At 36.2% G+C, this 15,423-nt stretch overlaps 1 protein-coding gene across 7 annotated transcripts; it reads left to right on the top strand.

Moving 5' to 3' along the window:
• The first annotated feature begins 8,234 nt into the window (after window positions 1-8,234).
• LOC104452810 (serine/arginine-rich splicing factor SC35) lies at window positions 8,235-14,702 on the top strand. 7 transcript variants are annotated; one of them, XR_726955.3, is made up of 10 exons: window positions 8,235-8,422; window positions 8,572-8,650; window positions 9,461-9,540; window positions 9,630-9,696; window positions 10,503-10,574; window positions 12,527-13,045; window positions 13,129-13,221; window positions 13,543-13,942; window positions 14,095-14,327; window positions 14,522-14,702. XR_726955.3 is itself a non-coding variant. In XM_018877730.2 (8 exons), the coding sequence occupies exons 1-7, from the start codon at window positions 8,347-8,349 to the stop codon at window positions 13,178-13,180; spliced, it is 945 nt and encodes a 314-aa protein (XP_018733275.2). In that variant the 5' UTR covers window positions 8,235-8,346; the 3' UTR covers window positions 13,181-13,221; window positions 13,543-14,505. The 7 variants fall into 7 exon arrangements, 3 of the variants coding, with proteins under 3 accessions (XP_018733275.2, XP_039173036.1, XP_010065585.2); XR_726957.3 differs by lacking the exon at window positions 14,522-14,702 and having other exon boundaries at window positions 8,239-8,422; window positions 12,527-12,760; window positions 12,847-13,045; window positions 14,095-14,447; XR_726954.3 differs by lacking the exon at window positions 14,522-14,702 and having other exon boundaries at window positions 14,095-14,507.
• Window positions 14,703-15,423: the final 721 nt, after the last annotated feature.

Here is a 15,423-nt window from a genome sequence, read left to right as displayed (position 1 = left end):
TATTTGAGAGCTTGAAAAATTTAGGAGAGCGAAAAGGGATACAAAGAAGAGTTGGGGAAAGAAGAGAGAAATTTGCTAGGAAGGGCCCAAGGAAAATATGAGAAAAGATTGGTGTGTCTATGAAAAAAAATCGCGACTAACGAAAAACCTATATATTCTAATTTTTTTAAGAATACTAGAAGGAATACCAAGCTAATATGAATGTAAATGAAGTTTTACTTAGGGCCTATTTGTTCGGCTTTTGTTTTCCCCATAACACAATTTTTGTTCTTTTGTTGCAGGGAACAAAAAAAGAATAGAAACTCATTTGTTTATATTTTTATTTTCGGAAATAAAAAATTTATTTTTTTGTTTCCGATAACAAATTTGAAAAAGAAACAAAAACAGAAAATTCCCAAAAACACTTTCGAGAAATAATTTTTCTCTCTCTTATTTTTTTTCTTCTCTTTCTTTTCTTATTCTTTTTTCTTTAGCTAATCGTCGGCCTTAGCCATGGCTGGCGACCGGTCGTCGAGGGCTAGCAACCTCGCCAGAGCGTCGCCAAGTCGCTGGCCCTTGTCGGCTGATCACTGGAGCCAACAACCGGCCAAAAGGAAGAAAATTGAAAAAAAAAAAGAAAAAGAAAATTAAAATTAAAATATTAAACTAATAAAAAAATTATACAAGTTTACTAAATGTGTTTATGTTCTTTTTTATTCCAAGAACTGAAATTTTGTACGATTACCAAACGCGTTCTTCTATTCAAAAATTGTTTACAAGAACAAATAATTTTTCTATTTTTGTTTCCATAACAATTTTTTAACGGAAACGTTACCAAACGCATCCTTATACTAATATTGAGATCCTAAGATGCACTTTGTACTTAAATGAAATTATCATAATGTTTATAACAACTAAAAAGTAAGTAATAAAGAGGACATATTCTTTTATTGATTTATGAAATGAATTGAAATAAAAAGATATTCTAGAATCTATATAATAATGTAATTACATAATATCATGTGATTGATTTAATTTTGTTATAGAAAGTTAAAGTAATTAGGCTAAACAAGTTAAAAGTCTAAGGACTAGATTAAATATCTGAAAATGATTCAAGGATTATGGTGATTGAATTATGAATGCAAATATGACATTACCCATTAAGCCAAAATATAGAGATTGTTAGTGTCAATTTCAGAAAAAAGAAAAACATATTAAGTCATCCTAGCAACTTTCTCTAGAGATTGCTCGAGAGCTCAAGTTGGAGTCGAGCATTAGTCAGTTGCTCGGTTGTATTACATTAAAAGCCATGAGTTGACAAAAGTTGAGAGTCAAGAGATGGAGAAATTGAGGGAGTTGCTTGAGAAAGTTGAGACGAGGGAGATCGAGATGAGAAGAGCTTATTAATCAGCAAGATTAGGTATTTGTGGTTTTAATTTTTCTTAAAAATTATATATATTATCAATCATGTCCAAGTGGACAGTCTCACACTTGGAATCAGAAACCGGACTAGTAGAGCGCGTTTGGTAACGTTTACGTTCAAAAATTGTTTAGGGAATAAAAATAAAAAATTATTTATGTTCAGAGGAACAATTTTTGACCAAAAAATGTGTTTAGTAAACTTGTTTCGAGAATAAAAAATGAATAAAAACACGTTTAGTAAATTTATATTATTTTTTTTTCTTTTAATTTTTTAATTTTTTTTCCTTTCTTTTTTATTTTTTATTTTTTTCTTCTTTTGGCCGATCGCGCTTCCGGCGATTGGTCGACAGTGGCGGCCTCACCTTGGCCGGGCGAGCTTGGCCTCACCCAAATCCGGGTGAGGCCAAGCGTCGTTGGCCCCGGCGAGGCTCGGCCTCGCCTTGGCTAGGCGAGCTTGGCCTCGCCGGGGGCCGGCGACGCTCCGGCGAGGTTGCCAACCCTCGATGGCGTTGCTGGCCCTCGATGGCCAGTCGCCGTCCATGGCTAAGGCCGGCGACCGGCCAAAGAAAAAGAAAAAGAAGAAGAAAATAGAAGAGAGAGAAAAAAATGTTATTCAAAAGTGTTTAGGAACAAAGTTTGGCGACCGGCTAAAGAAAAAAAAAAGAAAAGAAGAAGAAAAGAGAAGAGAGAAAAAAATGTTATTCAAAAGTTTTAGAACAAAAAAATAACTTTTTTGTTTTTCATTTCCTTTCCAATTTTGTTTCGGGAACAAAAAACAAATTTTCAAAAAACGCAACAAACGTTTTGTTTTTTTTTGTTAACGGGAACAAAAAAACAAAACTTTTGTTCATAAACAATAAAAAAGAACATTACCATGTAGGGCCGTACCTGTCAAAATTGGAACCTGAAATCAGCTCGGTTTCTTTAGAAACCACCGAGTTGAACGATTCAGGCAATTCTCGATTTTTTTGCATAACCATATTTCTTTGCATAACCCTATTTGTCATGATAGAGACCACGTGGTCTCATTAACCAATGGGTTCTTGACACATGCCCCGACATGTGTTCTCTTTGAGCCAATGGTTCAAGTGCATGACTTGATGGGAAGACTTAGCAAAACATGATTATGAGGTTTGAGCTACACGATAAACAACGTCCTATAGTCTTCATTGAGGGAAAGAACCTTATCCGAAAGGTCAAACACCCATTGGTCGGTCCCTCATCAATATGAATGTCATCTGTCAAGTTGTCTCGTTGACTTATCTATAAAGAGTTGCTACTAGTCGAGCATGACGCAACAACTCACTAAAAGGGTAAGCTGCAAATAACAACTCAAGCACCTAGGTACAAGTTGGCTGTTATTACCTCTTTAATTCTCCATCAAATCTCTCTCTCTCTCCTCTCAAACAAAATCTGGATTTCTTGACTTGATTTTTGTGGCGTCGGTCAATCTCCAGCGAAAGCTCCGGCCAAGTTCGTGCTTCCCACTTCAAGTATCAACAATTCCAACAAAGCCTCAATCCAATGCCGAAGTAAACTTTATACCCAAAATATATGCAAAAATACCTCTAACAGTTTGAAAACTTGGATAAAATGGGGAAGGATATGAATGTAAAGAAAAGGTGGCAGAATTGTCATTACAGAGCAAGGGCAATAGAGGAAAAAACAATAACATGACCAAGTTCTTCCCAGAATTAAAACCTCAGCTTATGCTAAGAAAGCACAGCCCTGACACTTTGCTTTTGTGAGTCTAGAAAATGCTCGGGAAGGGCATGAATACAAAGAAAACTTGGGAAGAAATTTTGGACCAAAAAAATTCCTCTTCTTTCTCTTTCTTTTTTTCCTTTTTCCTTGGGGTCAATTTAATTAACCCATTATGTATTAAGCTTCCGTTTGTTTCGTGAAAATTGAATATTTAGAAAAAAAAAATTGAAAATCGGTTGCTTGTATTACTTGAAACAATTAGTTAATGAAAAATAATTTAACAGTTTATACCTAAACATTTATGTAGACAATGAAATATTTTACGTTCATTCATTTTTATAAGCGACACAATTAATCATTTTTTAAGAAAATATCTTTCAGACTATTTATTTTTTAGCGAAATAAACACACCTTATATAAGAATTGGTGTACGTAATAACTTAAGAGTGACACATCAATACTCCAATGTGAAACAAAGAGGTAATTTCAGAAAGAAAAATGGTTGAGATCTTTTAAAAAGATAAGGTTTTTATATATAGATCGAGCAATTCTTGTAAATTAAAATACATAAGTTTTTGTTCATGACTTGAAGATATTTTTGGCTAACCGATTTTTCTTCAGGGTAACAAATTGCCGAAAACCAAGAAATATCCCTATTCCTTAAAACAAGAGCGTGTTTGGATTGAATCTTCTTTTCATACACTGTCATAGAATCGAGCATTTGTTTAGAATGCCTTTTACATTAGACCCTTTAGATGATGCACTTTGACTTTTTAAAACTAGCTACATTTGATTCAACTTTGGAAATGGGCCTGGGAAATGTAAATTCCTTTGGCCTAAAAGATTATGGAGAATTGCAAATTGCGTTTAGTAAAAAATCCTTTATAAAGCTACTTTGGCCTAAGTATTGTTTGGCAAACCTTTTTGGCACGGAGCTTCTAGATTTAATTTTTCATTTCTATTAAAATATATCAAACCCTTGGCGACCCACGCCCGAGACCCAAGTGGTTGTCGCTTGGAGTCGCAATCACATAGGCCGCCCTCACGCAAATGAGATGAATAGTAACAACATGGGGCCAAAATTGAACAATAAAAGAATTGGTAAGGATAGTTTTGAAAAAAAATATCATGGCTAAATGCTGAAGCTCAAAGTTTGTCCTTACCAATATTGGATTTTCAACTTTCCTAAGCCTATTTTTGGCCAAAAACCCATTGAGAAAACTTGCCAAATACCCTTGCACTTTCTCAAGGGGCTCGAAAAAGCTAAACTAAACGGATTAAACACGTGAAATATTCATATATACACATATTGACTCATCAATTTACATTTAATTGTAGTCTTTAAACACTGATTAATATATTTTAGAATTTATGGCGAAAGGTGAAAGTTACTTTTACTCGAAAAGTTTAGACAAACCACCCTTTATGGCATTCGCATTTCGACATCTCTTTTAAGCCGAAAAAGCTGAAGCTTTCATAAAATGTCGACATGCAGAATAGCGCACGATTCTTTTCAATAATTTTTAAATTTAGATAATATTGTTAGGTTGTGATTTGGACAGTTTGTACCTAAAAACTTTTCATTAGAAAAAGGTGTTAGGAAAATCTTAAACCTAACATTGGCATCAATTTTATTCCCAAAAAGAAAAAAAAAAATATATATATATATATATATATATATATATATTGGCACCAATTTTGTCCTAAATATTTTGACTTAGAGCCTTTTAGCCGAAAATATTGACGTAGATACCAAGTGACCGATGTGGTTCGATTAGCATTAATGTGGATATTTTTTTAAAAGAAGTTAATAATTTTGAATTTTTTCCTTTTTGAATTTTATTCTCTTTTTTTTCCTCCTCTTTCCTTCTTTTGCTGGCATGGCCATGTCCAACGAGAGCGGCTTTGCCGGCACTAGCAAGGCCGGCCCGACAAGGGCCACCCTCGCATAGGTGAGCCCATCCCTTGCGGACCATCAGAGGAAGAGAAGAGGAAAGAAAGATAAAAAATTGAAAATATTATTAAAAATGTCACGTGAGTGCTAGACATATCATATTGACTATCATTCATGTCAGTGATATTTAGCCAAAATTAGTCGAAATGATTGAATTGACTTTAAGTCAAACAATTTAGGACCATATTGGTACAATTAAAATGTTTAAAACTTAATTGACATTAATACAATAAATTTATAGCTTTTCTAACACTTTTCTCCTTTCGTTTATGGAAAGGATAGCAAATGGTGTTTTTGAAACACCTTGAAAATACTTGCTGCGAAACAAATTTTAAAATAATAGAAAAAAGAGAACAATTAGAGCTCAAGCAATGGAGGAGAGTTCAGGCAACAAACTTCGAGATTGTGCGACCTAGACGAGCGACCTTGATCTTGTGGGACTCTAAGCAATGGGTCTTCGAGCTTGCGCAATCTCAGGGAAGGCAAGGCCGATGTCCCACAATCCCAAGTAGCGATTGTTAAGATTCATGACCCTCGATGATAAGCCAATATCGCACGACGTTGGTAATATTTTTTCAGAAGTCATTTTTCAGGAAAATGACAATATTTTTTTTTGTGTTCGGTTAAAACTTGAAAATATTTCAAAAAATATTTTTCAAGTATTCTGTATGGAGAATATTTTATGCTCACCAAATTAGTGAGTGTGAGTGTCGAGCTTGAGGCTCGCCGGATCGACAAACACAAGCTTGAGATCGACGAGCTTGAGGTTCGCCTGATGATGACCGACGACTAGCCAAGAAAGAAGAATAAGGGAAACAAAAAAATAAAAAGAAACATAAAATAAAAATAATTCAAATAAAATAGAAAAAATAAAATTAAAAAATCATTCGAATAAAAAAAAAGAATAAGAAGAAAGGGAATGAGGAAGTGAGGATTTATATATGTGTGAGATAAGAGAGATTAGGTGAGGAAAATGTTTTCCACTTTTCAAAAGTGAAAAATATTTTCCTTAATTTAGAAGATTTTTTTTTTTTCATGAAAAACATTTTCCCAAGGAATTTATTTTATGTAAAACGAACGTTGGAAAATCAGGAAAACAATTTTTCGAAAATTATTTTCCACGAAACGAACTGGAAGCCGAGTCCTTGTGTTGCTTATCAAATCTACACAAGAAAGTAGGTGCACGGGTAAAATTGAAATTTAGGCAGTTTAGAGATGGCAAAGTTGAAAAAGAAATTCACTCGAGCATTAGCAATTCTGAAAGTGCTAAGAGCCCAAAGCTAGGGCGGAAACCGTCTTGACATTTCTGTGCATAAGCGTTGTTATAAGATTGTGTTACCAAACACCAAAAATTGGGCTTGATGGGTCTTTTTTTCTTGGTCAGAAAATACTTTTATATATAATATAGAAGCCCGAATCGCTTACAAGCTGAACTAGACGCTTGTTTACTTGGACGCTTTTTTTTTTTTTTTTTAATTTAAGGTGGTGATTTTTTCACCTTTTGTATGACTAAATCCACCCTATTTACATTAAAAAGAAAAAAGAAATTGCGCTCTAAAGTTCAATTGCAAAGCGATGGCCTAACTCATTATTTTTTTCTATCTTCTTCTATTTTCTATTTAAGATTTATTTTCCATAATTAACATTTCACATGTTCTTTTTAGTGAATTCTTAAATAATCCAATTACATTTTACATGTCCAATGTAAAAGTATCTCATTAATAGTATTGATACAGTAAAAAATTGAAAAGTCTCTTTTTTTATCATTACTCTTATAACAACTTGTGTGTTCTTTCTCTCTCTTATCTTTTTTTTTCTATTTCATTCTGTCTCTCTTAAAGGCTCACTCTCTTAATGAATTTCTTACTTTTAGTTTCATTAGTCTAAAATATATATCAAATCTCTTTACAAACTTTATTAAAGAATGTATCTTTTTATCTTACTATTGGTGAGATATTTTTTATACAGCATGCAAGACATTATAGAAATATCTAAGATAACATTAAAACATTATACAAGATGAGATATCATGATATCTTTTCATAAATGCTTTATAGATATTAATTGTTGTTAATCCAAAATAATGAGGTTTCTAAGATAACATTAAAAACATTATACGAGATGAGATATCATGATATCTTTTCATAAATGCTTTATAGATATTAATTGTTGTTAATAAAAAATAATGAGGTTTCACTGGCATTTTAAAAACTATTATTTTATGAAATATTTTTTAATTAAATTTCATCTTTAAAGTTTCGTGTTGGAGAACGTAATTATGATTTTATTTTAAAACCTTGAAAGATATATATATATTTTTCACATATTAATTGATCATCCCATTATATCTAATGTAGATAAGACTGATGAGAAGGGATTTGATGGTGATATACATAACAAAAATAGAAATTTATAAATAAATGATTGGGTTAAATACCTGTCCATGTTTAATCTTTTTCAGATTCTACTGAACAATTCATCAATAAATTTGCCCGATGATGTAGAAAAGAATTGGGTTTCTACTTTTTTTGGTAAAAATCTAATTTTTTTTTTCGATACAACTAACTTTGATAAAAGTACAATCTAACAATACGAAAAAATAGTGCCTATAATGTACTTCGAAATTTCGTCCTTTTGGTGGTAACTAGATCCTACATAGAGATAAAAAAAGAAGAAAGGAAAGTAAATATATTTGGAGCTATCACTTTGAATTGAATTGAATAATTGATGGCAATTTGATTTTTCGGGTAATAATTGGGTGGATTTAGTTATACAAATGGAAAAAGTAGTGTTGGCGCCTTTTTAATGATGACAAATTAATCCTTGAACTTTTGCTCAGTACGTGACACATATTATCCTTAAACTTCTAATTTGTTTAATATCCCCGAAACATTAGCTTAATTTGTAATATTATCCTTGAATTTTAAAATTGATCATTAGCCTCTAGAATTTGGGTATATGTTTAACTTAGTCTCTAAATTGTATAAAGAAATATCGAACATTTTTATATGGTTCAAGGATTATATTGAACAACAAATAAAAAATTTATGGATGACATTTAAAGGTTCAATGATTACGTCCAACGAACAAAAAGTCATTCCCCCGTTATCACGTGCGCATCACGTGAGGGAACGGATATTTCTTCAAGAACCTTCCCCCCTCCTCTTTCTCCTCCTTAATTCCCCCACTCTACCCAAGCCCTAGCCAGTACCTCATCCTCTCTCTCTCTCTCTCTCACACTCTCTTTCTCTCTCTTCGCCGGAGCGCGGCGGCGGAAGGCGGCGGAGATGTCGCACTTCGGGCGATCGGGCCCGCCGGACATCACCGACACCTACTCCCTCCTCGTCCTCAACATCACCTTCCGTACGTCCCTCCCTCCCTCCTTTCCTCTTCGTTAGAGCTTCCGGCAATCCGCCGTTGTTTCGAGCGCTCGCTTCTGCGTGTCGTGGTTTTTTGCTGAAATCCGTTTGCGTTTTCTCGTTTCCTTTGTGCGCGGCCGCTTCCGGTTTCAGGTACGACCGCCGATGATCTGTTCCCGCTCTTCGACAAGTACGGCAAGGTCGTCGACATCTTCATACCGCGGGATCGCAGGTCCGTGCTCTTTCTCCGCCGCGTGCGCTTGCGTGCTGTTTTTCGCGGCGTCGTATTGGTATGGGGGGAAATTGATTGAATTGATTTGAGTTTGTTAGGGAAGGAAGTGTAGAAATCGACAAGAAGGGTTTCGCGCGAACTAGTTCTGGAAAAGTGGAAATCTTGCTGCCTTTTTTGCTTGATTCAATCGTGGAAATTGGTAGTGTAGGATGCGTGAATGCTGCCTCGGCTTTTACTAGTGGGATTGCTTCACTCCGCAGCAGCAGACTGCATTCAACTGTCTTAATAATGACACGTTCACTGCAGCTGCATAGAGAGCTTTGGCTCTGCCGTGTGCTGTGCTCGTGGGTGGTTCCGTGTGCTCTTGCGAATCTGTTTCTTTTATCTTTGTGTGTTTCTACGTTACTTCTATTCTTTCAAGGAATGAAATTTCTTCTGAAAGTTCGATTTTTTTGAATTAATTGTGGGCTGAATTTTGTGGTGAATGCCTTCTGCTGTTAAATGAGTTTTGCGTTTGCTGTTTGGTGAACCTGTTACGCTGTTGAAGGCCTTAGCATATCAAGTTTTGTATTTACCGCATCAGATTGATTGATTTGGCCCTGATCAAGAGTACTGACTTCTAGATTTGATAGAGCCTATTGGTCTAAATTGAATGACTCGTGTTTTTTGCTTATATATGTATTTTTACATCACATTATATAATGCATAAAATTGTGTAGAAATGGAAGATAAGACTATGCAGTTGATGAGTATTGCGCCGTTCTGTCTATGATATAGCACTGATTCTTTAATACTGTGCAATGCAATTAGGACGGGTGAGTCACGGGGTTTTGCATTTGTTCGCTACAAGTATGCTGATGAGGCCCAGAAGGCTGTGGAGAAGCTTGATGGTATGTCTTTATTTCTGCATACAGACAAGTCAATTGGAGCATGTCTATGTTATCCATATTAATGTTCTGCTATACTCATCTGTTTACAGGAAGAGTTGTTGATGGCCGAGAAATCACTGTGCAGTTTGCAAAATATGGGCCTAATGCTGAGAGGATGTAAGTGCTGATTCTTTGGTCAATTTAGTTTTCAGATACTCTAGTATAGCAGTACTTTAGTTAGGTTTCTTTCTCGTAAGCTAGGGTTATAAATGATGAAAGGATGTAGTTCTGATTCATTGGTCAATCCACTTGGCAGTTTACTCTGACATATTACTGCGTTTGGGTTTTTTTCTTATAAAAAGGAGCTGTGATTTATACAATTACTTTAGAAGTTGACTGACCAGATTTTTATTTGTTAGAAAAGTGCCTCCCTGGAATAATTGGACATGTAAATGCCTAACCTGGAGGTGATTGGAATCTGATTTTCTGGGCTGTCTCCGATAGTATGCTTCAGTTGTTTTAGCATGGCATTGTGAGGATGGGTGGGATGGATCTTTAGATTGGTTTGAGAAGTTGCTGTGTCTCCATGTTTGAACATACTCAACTGGCAATTGTGAGTTTTTTAACAAACTGCCTGCATCTTTATTGTGGGGTCATTATGAGGAAAACTTCAGCTAAACGGGGTTACTTTTAATGAGTACTCTGATTGCACAATCCATGTCTGCTGGTGGTGCTTAATGTGGTAGAACCATACAATAACAAAAATAAGACCTTTACAGATTGATAATTAAATATGAAGCAAAAAGACACATGGTCAGATGTGGATGTACTTGCGTGATAATGCTATCCATGTTAGATATTTATGCTAATAAAAGAAAACGATCTACTGGTTACAGGTATCTATGGGCATCTAATCATTTGGGGAGCTGATATGATTTTGTTTCGGCTGCTCACTGATGGCTCATTTTTATTTCCTTTTGCAGTCACAAGGGGAAGATAAGTGAAAATTTACCAAGATCAAGGTACAGATCAAGAAGTCGCAGCCCTCGGAGGAGGTAATTTCATGTCAGATCAAAATTTTATTTACTTTCGGAGATGGTTTTCTTTAACATGTTTCATAATTGTTGGAGATGCACCTCTAAAAAATTGGAATTTTAGTGCATATCTGGATTGTTCACCTTTTGTCTTTTGCGTGTAAATCTTGTGGCACCTGTAGTTTGATATTTTTTAATTCGAAACACCAAAACTCATGTATATTATATTTTTAAATTTGGTGTGTATTTTAATTTTTGACAGAAAAAATAAATTCTGCTTATACTTGAATATCCTTGAACAAACAAGCTCTACAAGTTTCATTTGATTCATTCTGCAGTTTCAGAATTTTCGATACTGCTATTGTTCATTTATACTTTTTGGAGTTAGCTCTTGCAACTTTTCAAACCATTATTATAGATTGTGTCTTTCCCTGGTTCGTGCTATTTTTACTGGCTAGTGGTATGGGATAGCATGTTTGTCCTTCATGCACAACTTTCTTTTCTATTGAAAGTGTAGTCTTCTCACTGTGTTTTTTTTTCTACTGAGTTTGTAAACATGTATTGAAGTGTGTCGGTTACAGCTTCTGATGCATGTCAATAGAATATGACTAACAAATTTGGGATCATGATTTTCTGTATGATATTTGAAATTTTTTGTGCCGTCGTTTTATTTAGAAGCATGAGTGGATTTGCCTAAACAAAAATCAAGTCATTTTCTTTCTCTAGTTCAAAAGTCAGAAGGAAATTTTTGAAAAATGATGGAAAGGTTACATGTATTGTCGATATGTATGTTTTGAAAGTTTTCAAGGGTTCTGCATTTGATAAAATTCACATTGTGTCGTCTGCAACATCTAAGAAAAGCTAAAAATACTTTAAAAGAAGTTTTACCAAAATGTCAAAGAGTATCAAACTCTCTTCTTTGGGGTTTTGAGTGTCTCTCCACCTAATAGCTTAAGGGCCTATCTTAATCGATTTTTACTCGATTAAAATTGTGGAATACTCAATTTGATTAATTTAAATTCTGAACTTTCACAGAATGCGAATGTTGACACATAGATTCACATGTAAATTTTTTCAAAAATAGATTTTGGTGGGGGTCAAAAAAGTACCTTTTGCTTCTACTTTAGTACAAATAAACAGGCCTTCAGTTTTTCATTTGGATTCTACATGGTATCAGAGCTGAATATCATTCTTCACGATCCATTTACTATTTCGGATTGTGTGTTGTTCTTGTCTGACTTATTTCCTGTTCGCCAATTTCTCATGTTGTTCTTAGTCCGTTTTGCATGTAAAATAGGGTGTTAAGGATTTTTACATCCCTTGTCTATGGGGGGTATCAATAAGTTTTGTGGACATGTAATTTTCCTTGCTTAATAGTTGAAGCTTTTGGATTGGATGTTCACAAACAATCAATTGATTTCAATATCTGGCCTCTCTTACTTTTTCTTCACTTCTTTCCAATCCAAAAAATTTGGTTGCTGGATTTTATATCGGATCCTTTTACCTGTGTTTTTCCCCTTTTTCTGAGTTAGCTGTGTTCCATGGTTGCTGTGTCTTCATTGTGAAGTCTCATTCAAGTGCATCGATTTGTTTTTTGCCTGTGGAAAAAAGTTGGCCTCTCTCTGAAGTTGTTGAAAAGATTGTCAATAAAGGCCTAGGGTAGGTTGTTTTGATGATAGATTAGACAAATATATTACAACCCATGTATCTGATCACCTTAGCTCTATTTCTGTCATCTTACTTATGCATTTGTTTTCCATATAAAGCAATTATTTCTCTTCAGAATTTTGTCAGCCCCTTTCTCTTTGTTTTCTTTAAATTAAATTATATAAACATTTTTGGGACTGCGTTTGTTTTATTTGTCTGAGATGGTTTTAGCAACAATTGATGCTATAAGCTTTTGTAATTTGTTTGTCCCGATACAAATTTTTTCATCTCCATTAAATAAATCAGTTGATGTTACCATCTGCCAGGTATCGAGATGACTACAGGGACAGGGATAGGGATAGGAGGAGAAGTCGCAGCCGAAGTAGGGATAGGTATGATCGTGATAGGTATCGTGGGAGGGACAAAGATGATCGTCGGCGGAGCAGAAGCCGCAGTGCAAGTCCTGATTACTACAAAAGTCGCGGTAGAGGCCGCTATGATGATGAGCGCAGGAGCAGGAGCAGGAGTCGGAGTCGAAGTCTAAGTCGCTCCATGGACAGGTTGTGTCACGATGATCGTCTCCGTGCTTTGCACCGTTTGAACTGCCTTTTTACTGATTTTTCTTTGTTTCTGTTTTCTCTTGTAGTGCTTCCCCTCGGCGCAGTCCACCACCTCGCCACAGCGCCAGCCCTGGAAGGAGTCCTTCTCCACGCAGGTCTCTCACTCCTAGGGGTGAAAGCCCTGATAGACGCAGTCGTGATGGACGATCTCCGGTTCGAAGTGTTTCGCCCCGAGGTCGACGTTCTGATTCTCGAAGTCCTTCTCCTAGGAATTCAGACGTCGACGTGAGTTATTGCTTGGTTACGGCTTATTATTGAGTGGGAGGCCCCATAATTAGATGCTGACATTTACTTTTCTTCTGTGGCAGGACTAAGTGTTCTGGAAAGCATTGGGCGGATGGGGAATGCTTGGCTCTTTAAAAATCTCTTTTCTGCGGCTCCAACTGTTGAACCTAGATATGGTCGTTGTTATCTGAACTTAATTGCTGCTTTTGTTAGAACTGGATCTTTTAGGTGTTTTATTTACCTTCTGAACTTTCATGCATTCTAGAGTTAGCCAGCCAGATGGTATCTATGAACACTATGGTGTCCTAGTTTGCTTGAAGTTTTGTGCACAATGTTTTGTCATAGACTCTCTCTCTCTCTCTCTCTCTCTCGGCCCCTGCTATGTTTCTTTTAGATCCTGTAGTGTCTGTCGCCTTTGATTTCTATTCATTGCTTTGGCTAAGAATTGATGGTTGTGTTGCATCTATATTCATTGTGTCCATTTACACATTTTATAGTTATGCTCGGGAAGCTGAGTGATGGGCATGAGTTGTTGATACTGTTGCTGTTGATTCACGTGATTGATCGTTGGTGGATGATCGAGATTTTGGTGATGGGTGCATCAAATTGGCTGATATAGCAGTAGATAGCAGGGCAGGACAGTAACTAATGTTGCCTAGATGTTTCGATATGGTAAGGTCTATTGCTGTTAATCTTCATTTTTAGGAAACTTAATATCCTTGCAGATGCTGATTCTTGACTTGATTGTTGCGATGGTTGATGCCGATTCCGTCCGTAATGAATGAACCTGTGAGTTTGCTGTGATGGTCTGAGGTGGCCAACGAGTGAAAATGCTTGATCTGTAGCAGTTGCTGCATCTGGGCTTTGTTGATTCGTTAATCTCGACGCTGATGCTTAGTAAGAATGGCTTTTGCCAATCTCTTTCCAGCTACTTTTTAGGAAATGGTAACATCTTTATAGTTGGTTATGCCGTCTGGGATTTTTTTCCCCTTCACTAAACCACCTTTAATTCATCTTGGAGGGATTGTAACTTCTGTTGCTTAATGTAGTGAGGATGTAGATTGGGTCCGTGATTGTTGCAGTTGAAGTGGTAGCTGCTTTGTTAATGGTTATACGTGTGTTCGTGCATAACTTTCCGGCCTTAAGATATAAACAACCGTAGCGGGGCTGTTGCTGGGATCGGGTCAGAAGCAGCAGCTATTATTGTGGACCATCGCTGCGTAGCTGGTCTTGCTGGCTTGTGGTTAATCAGTTATGAACTGATTTTGTTGAGCACTGCCAAGTATGTTTCGTCTGCGGTGGAATGGTTTATCTTATGGTTAATGGTATCACAGACCTCACATTTAACTTAACTAGTGGTTATTTCTGCTATTTAAGCAATCGTCTTTTTTAATATTTCATATGAGAGAGGCTGTCATTGTATACAAGCGGAGCATATGAAATTTACTGATTTGCTTTCCTATTAATATTCCACAGGTGCTTGTAAAGCTGTAGATAATGCACAAGTCGGTATGGACACATAAATTTGTTTTCTTTAAACTTGTAGGTCTCTTGTTCTTGATGTTGCGTGTACTGACGTCTAATTCCAAAATGTTTACTATTCCAAAAGTCGACATGTCTAGACCACTATTTTCAGGCTGGCTAGGCATGCTTGGTAGTACCGTTGTTTAAAATTGAATTGATAGGACACGCATAAACCATGCTTCATGGTAGTGGCTTTATGCGTCCTCGTGGTCTGTGGAGTAAGATTGCAGATAGATAACAGGCTGATGCCCTGCTTTTACCCATCGAAGAAAAGTTGATGGTGCTCCAGACAGCATGATCACTTAGAGTTGCAGAAGTCAGCGTTTCCCTTTGTTTTTAATGGTGACTTCGGCTTGAACTTTTAGTTACTGGTTAATTCTATCTTTCTAAAAACGGGTGGGGGAATGATAAGAATCAGTTGAAGATTAGGCAGGTTCTGTGCATTCCATCTTCCAGTTCTGGTCTCTTACGTGTTAGTGGGGATCGACTTTTGCTAGATAATGTCTCAACGTAAAATGTGCAAAATTGTCGAAAGCTGTCGGTAAGCCCTTGGAATTACTTGGCAGTCCTTTTTATTTAGATCATGAAAAGTTTGAGAAGCAGGAATGTGCTTTGAGGGGAAAATGAGGGAGGGAGAAGAAATCTACCTTATTGTAGATAGGTAAACAGTGGCTAAGATTTACAGATCATAAGCTGAGGTGAAAATGAGGATGATGCCCAAATTTGAGAACCTCACACCATGGAGAGGGGTCATTGCGTTTGCGATAACTTACTCGCAAGAGTCATGAGGGAGGGTCCGTGCTAGATGTTGGTTTTCTCATTCCTTGGTCGTTTTGGCATTTGCTTATCGGTTT

This window comes from Eucalyptus grandis, chromosome 7 (assembly GCF_016545825.1).
Source record: "Eucalyptus grandis isolate ANBG69807.140 chromosome 7, ASM1654582v1, whole genome shotgun sequence".
Lineage (NCBI taxonomy): Eukaryota > Viridiplantae > Streptophyta > Magnoliopsida > Myrtales > Myrtaceae > Eucalyptus > Eucalyptus grandis.
Note: the sequence above shows the minus strand (reverse complement) of the source record. Positions and strands in the feature narration are given on the sequence as shown.